The sequence below is a fragment of the Natator depressus genome, chromosome 6 (assembly GCF_965152275.1).
Source record: "Natator depressus isolate rNatDep1 chromosome 6, rNatDep2.hap1, whole genome shotgun sequence".
Taxonomy (NCBI): domain Eukaryota; kingdom Metazoa; phylum Chordata; order Testudines; family Cheloniidae; genus Natator; species Natator depressus.
Genome location: NC_134239.1, coordinates 100,939,038 through 100,945,037, shown reverse-complemented (window position 1 = coordinate 100,945,037; position 6,000 = coordinate 100,939,038). Strand labels below are relative to the sequence as shown.

Below are 6,000 nucleotides of genomic sequence, written 5' to 3'. Positions count from 1 at the left end.
CCCCCAACCTGAAGCAAATACTCACCAGCAACCACACACCAGAACCACTAACCCAGGAACCTATCCTTGCAACAAAGCCCGTTGCCAACTGTGTCCACATATCTATTCAGGGGACACCATCATAGGGCCTAATCACATCAGCCACACTATCAGAGGCTCGTTCACCTGCACATCTACCAATGTGATATATGCCATCATGTACCAGCAATGCCCCTCTGCCATGTACATTGGTCAAACTGGACAGTCTCTACGTAAAAGAATACATGACACAAATCAGATGTCAAGAATTATAACGTTCATAAACCAGTCGAAGAACACTTCAATCGCTCTGGTCACTCGATTACAGACCTAAAAGTCGCAATATTACAACAAAAAGACTTCAAAAACAGACTCCAACGAGAGACGGCTGAATTGGAATTAATTTGTAAACTGGATACAATTAACTTAGGCTTGAATAGAGACTGGGAGTGGATGTGTCATTACACAAAGTAAAACTATTTCCCCATGTTTATTCCCCCCCCTCCCCCCGACTGTTCCTCAGACGTTCCTGTTAACTGCTGGAAATGGCCCACCTTGATTATCACTACAAAAGTTCCCTCCCCTGCCCCCCTGCTCTCCTGCTGGTAATAGCTCATCTTAAGTGATCACTCTCCTTACAGTGTGTATGATAACACCCATTTTTTCATGTTCTGTGTGTATATAAATCTCCTCACTGTATTTTCCACTGAATGCATCCGATGAAGTGAGCTGTAGCTCACGAAAGCTTATGCTCAAATAAATTGGTTAGTCTCTAAGGTGCCACAAGTACTCCTTTTCTTTTTGCGAATACAGACTAACATGGCTGCTACTCTGAAACCTGTCTTTAGTTCCCTTGAGTAACCTGGGCCTTGACATAGGGCAGGGAAAATTTATGCTAGGTCAGTTTAGCTTAGATCACATGTATATATTACTGACTCAGTATAGCGCTAGTCATGGGGAAGCTGCTTTTCTGATGACTGGACTGGCTGAAATAAGATAATGTTAGTGGTGTGAATTTGCCATAATGGTCTTTAATTGCTGATTGTTTGTCCATGTATTGACTTTATGAAAAAGCTGTCAAACTCTGTGATCACCTTGCTGAAAAGGTGGAGGATGGAACAAATTATGTAAAATGAAGTGATAAACATTTCCCAAAAGAAAATGTTTTGTATACGTGTATGATTTCTGTAACTTTGTCCCGGTCATCCTGAAGCCATGCAACAACCAGTGAGCAGGGAATGCAAAGACACAGCCAAACTAAAAAAGCAAAGAAACCAACCAACAAAATCATGAGGGATATATTAGAAGAGAATTCACGATGAAGCACTTTTCCATAACTGATAGTTAATGTCTGTTGGGTCTTGAGCCACTGCTCTTTGGGCTTGATCCAGTGCCAATGATTGCCACTGACTTCAGTGGACACTCAATCTGGAACTTAGTGGGGCAATGAATTTATTCCATGGACTTCAAAGGAAGCATTAGTTTGGGGTCATGGATAGAGTTGACACCACATGCCAGTGCACTGATTCACAGTATTTGATGATACACATTCATTTAAATCGATACTCCGCTAACCAGTTTAAAATTTGGATTGTCATTGTGTTTTTCCATCTTTCTGTGTTTTGTGCAGCACAGAGCATAAAGGCACTTAAATTATAATAAACTGTAGAGCAGACAGCGTGTTGAACAGGATGAGTTTAACTTCTGTGTCCCCCAACAATTTTTTTTTTAATTCTATGGTTTGATTTGTTACAAAGGGACCCACTTTTCCTGGAATACAGTGTCAAAATGCACTGTATGTAAAGTGATCCATAATGGCCTTTGATTTACACAGAGGGAACAGCAAAAACATAGGGAGTTACTATTATACAATGAAATGTATTGGCAATAAAAGAATGGAGAGTCGCATATGTATAGGCTCCCACAACTCTTCCTGCCAACATCTTGTTCCTTATACATCTTGCTTTGCTAATCAATACTGCCTCACCTTTACTTCATCTCCTTTTTGAAGTCTAATTTTTGTGCCTTCTTGCCTTCTGTCCCTCACACCCTAAAATTCCCCCTGCACTGCTGCTGCTCCTGGCATCCACCTTCTGCTTTCAAAGCTCTCCTTAAAACACACTAATTCTGTGCAACCCACAGACAACGCACAGCAATGTAAATACCCAATATATTTAAAAAGACATTCAAAGGCAGACCTTTTGCATCTTGTGTTGACTGTATGCTTAACAAATAATACATACTGAATGCTGCACTGAAAGTCACTGTGAAGGTATACACTAGAAATAATTAGAGAATGCATTTAATAAATAATGCATTGATTATATTTTCCTCCTATATTGATTTGTTCTATCTTTTGGGTTTGGCCCACAGAGTCCATTTGTGAGACTTCAGAGCATTCTCTCTTCCCTCCTTGTGCCAAAGGAAATCATATCCCCACTCCCAAAAGAGGATTAGGTCTGTTTATATTAACACTCAGATTGTTTAGTTCATTTAAGTTTCTTTATGCTGAGAACTCCCATGATGCTGGGTTGATTTCCTTTTACATGCACTTCTCTTGATCAGTTGTTACTTCCTTCCAAACCTTTCCCAGTCCGTTCTTCCCTTTTGGTGCCCTCTAGGTCACATGGCAGCAGTTCCAAATTGCACTAAAGCAAAGCTAGAATGTTGTTGGGAATGCAGCCTGCACAACCACATCTTTAACTATTCATTCTCCCTGATCTAAGATGGTGTAAGGCACACACCAGTTTTGGATTAAGACGATTGAAGGCATTTGTTGCCTTGTTTATGTTTAGCTACTTTATAGTTTTCCTCATCAATTAAAATATGAAGCTGAAATGCAGAGTATGGCATCTTACATGCACCTGTCATCTACCAGAATATGGCTAATCTGAGTTGGTACAGGCGTGGGGCCAAATTTCATTATCAGTGTAAAAGCAGATTGAAACCTGTGCAACTGAGTCACAATTTGGCCCTTAGAACTTTAAAATTTCATCTGTCCTACAGAAAGGGAGGTGTTGATGGTTTTCTTTTTCTAAACATGAACTCAGTGTTGCTTAATGAAATTCATCCTGCCAGACAGGTGCAATTTTAATCCCACAACTATACCAGGAGTTTTATTATCACAGATGTTCACTGTGACTGCCTTTTACTCTGCATATAACATCATATGCCACATTGCAGTTATCAGGAAAATGCTATTCATCACTACTGGATTAAAGTCTTGTTAACAAAAAAGCGCTGGGATTTTTATTATTTAGAGAAAAACAATAAAGTGTTAAACTTAATATTTCCCAGTAATAGCTATCTGACATATCCTGTATTTGGACGGCAGATGCGAGGGGATAAAGACCTACTAATTCAAACATTCTTGACTAAATTTAGTGTTGTAAAATACATTTGTTACAGCTGCTAATTGGTGGCTATAGAGTTAAGTAAATGCAGTCTATTAGTGGCTGTGTGTGGGTGCAGATGTGAGAGAGAGAGAGAGAGAGAGACAAACCAGGCCTCTCTCTTACTAAAGGGAAATTTCTGCACAATGTCAGTTTCATTATTTCCCCATGCTTTACATAGGAGTCATGCAATGCTACTATTATTTCATTAGTTCTGGTAAAGCTTTCCTTGTTTATCCACGATCAAAGGAATACACAGTCAGAGGGGTTGCAGGAACTGTAGATCAGTGGTCTCAAACTTTTTTTTCCACGGACTACCTGAAAATTGCTGAGGGGCTCGGCCGACTTTCCAAATATTGTTAATGATCTTTCCAAATGTTGTTTTTACCGTTAGCTAACTATTGTAAAACACTTTTTATATATAAAAAAAACCCTTAATAATAATGTTTTTGTGTTCTACAAATAAAGGCACACAACTCATATTTTAATATCAGTAGTCTTACCTTTCTAATGCGATGGATGTGCCCTCTCTCCCCTGCCATGGCAGCCCCTGAGCTGGGGCTGGGAAGGAGGGGGGACTCTGCCCCGCCACAGCAGCCACAGAGCTGAGGCTGGGAAGGAGGGCCATCTCTCCCTGCCAGCCGCAGCCCTGGAGTTGGGGAAAGTCACCTCTTTCTCTGGCTGCCGCAGCCCTGCACATCCCAAATTCACCCCACCCCTTCTTCTCACCCCACTGCCCCATATTCCCTCCAAGTCCACCACCTCACATGTGCGTCTTCTCCAGGATCCAGGCACCTAATTAGTGAAGCCCTGCCTGCGCGGCTCCACTAATTGGATGGGTGGCCCTTCATTCTCTTGTGTGCAGCCGCCCAGGCACGCACCTTAGAGGGAACTATCCGCAGACTACCTGAATGGAGCTTGTGGACCACTGGTGGTCTGCGGACCGCAGTTTGAGAACCTCTGGTGTAGATGATACATTTAGGACTTTCACTGCCATAAAGCCTCTTTTTTTTTAACCTGCATCTTTATTGGAGCTGCTTTCCATACTGTCTTTTAAAAACCAAGTTGCTACAAGCACTGCTTCCTGTTGCAGCTGTGTGAATTAGTAACAGAGGAAAAGGCAAGGGTGATAACACTTCTGCATTTAATGGCAAGAGACTTTTGATTTTTTTCATGAAACATGGTCATCTTTTACTATATAAGGCCATAGATTGTATGAGTGAGTTGTCATAACTCAGAGTTTTATACTTATCAAACAGGAAAGATGGGCTTGTGGTGAAGGCACGAGCCTAGGACTCTTGAAAGCTGGATTCAGGCCTGTGTCAGACCTCTTGCGTGATCTTGATGAAATCATTTAATCTCTCCCTCTCTCATGTCTTCATCTGCCAAACAGGGCTAATGAAACTTTCCTATTTCACAGCAATGTTAGAAGGATAATCATTAATGATTGTAAGATGCTCAGATACTAGTGATGGAGGCCACATAAGTACCTACATATATAGAACAAGCCTTTTCTGGTCTTCCATACCTTGTTGTTAGATTGCGGGTGGAGAGATAATCTTATAGAAACTTTAGAGTTTAGAAATGGTTAGGGAAAAGTCATTACAGTATCTGCTCCAGCAGTTTTTCAATCATAAGTGAGTGTATGTTGTAGAAGGGCAGTCCATCCACTTCCATTTCGAGACTAGCAGTTACTCCACTACGGACTCCATGCTTTATAAGTGTTTTCAGCAACTTTTCTTCCTAAAAAAAGGTATTATTAATATATTATTAATGTACCTAATAAGGCAAAGAAATATTCCTCAAAATCTTTCAATTAAACATTAGAAGACTGTGACCATATCTTCCTAAGAATTTATTTTGGCTAGCAGTATCAAAAACATTCCCATTCTAAGGAGGCCAAAGGGTACCTGTAGTAGCAGGAAATGCAAGTGCTAAGGAATTAACAAAAGCCAGTATTCATAGATACCCTTTAATTACTGAGCAATGTTAATGGTACCAAACCAAAAGCACATTAGTGTCTATTCCGAAATTTCAATCCACTGTGTTGAGATTCTGGCTAGCTTCATGTTAGTAAATTTCACAAAGTAGAACCAAATACATATTCACACAAAGCATCTTAAAGACTATCTGGTTCCCCCAGATAATAATGGCTTAAAGCAGCCTCGACGTGACTTGTTCTTTTAGGGCTAATCCTAACTGACTGCTTTTAAGGGCTAGGGCTGGCTCTGTGTGCGTGTGGGGGGGGTCTCCCCATAAGTAACATACATTCACCTGTGGAAGGGCTTCTGCTACCCTTTGGGATTCTCATCCCTAACTAACTTATTTCCTGATATATACACCCATCAGAAACAGACAGATTTTAAAGAAAAGGAACAGGGGAAAAGAGAACAGATGGGGACAAAGAGAAATAGAAAATACTGGGATAATCTGTGCAACCTATATCCAACTTTGCACAATGATCGGCACGCTCAGCTTCTACTGATTTCAGTGAGAATTGCGGGTGCTTAGCACCACACCTGATTGGATCCTAATGCAATGAGAGGAGAAACAGGAAGGAAAGAAAAGAAACATTTTCAGTAATTGTAGT

At 40.7% G+C, this 6,000-nt stretch overlaps 1 protein-coding gene across 2 annotated transcripts in view; it reads right to left on the bottom strand.

The window, feature by feature from the left end:
• Positions 1–4,187: 4,187 nt before the first annotated feature.
• DGLUCY (D-glutamate cyclase) overlaps positions 4,188–6,000 on the bottom strand; it is a 92,022-nt gene continuing 90,209 nt past the window's right edge. For both annotated transcript variants that reach the window (XM_074956121.1, XM_074956119.1), the window contains exon 13: positions 4,188–5,153. In XM_074956121.1, the coding sequence (XP_074812222.1) occupies positions 5,013–5,153 (141 nt within the window). In that variant the 3' untranslated portion in view covers positions 4,188–5,012. The remainder of the gene's footprint in view (positions 5,154–6,000) is intronic.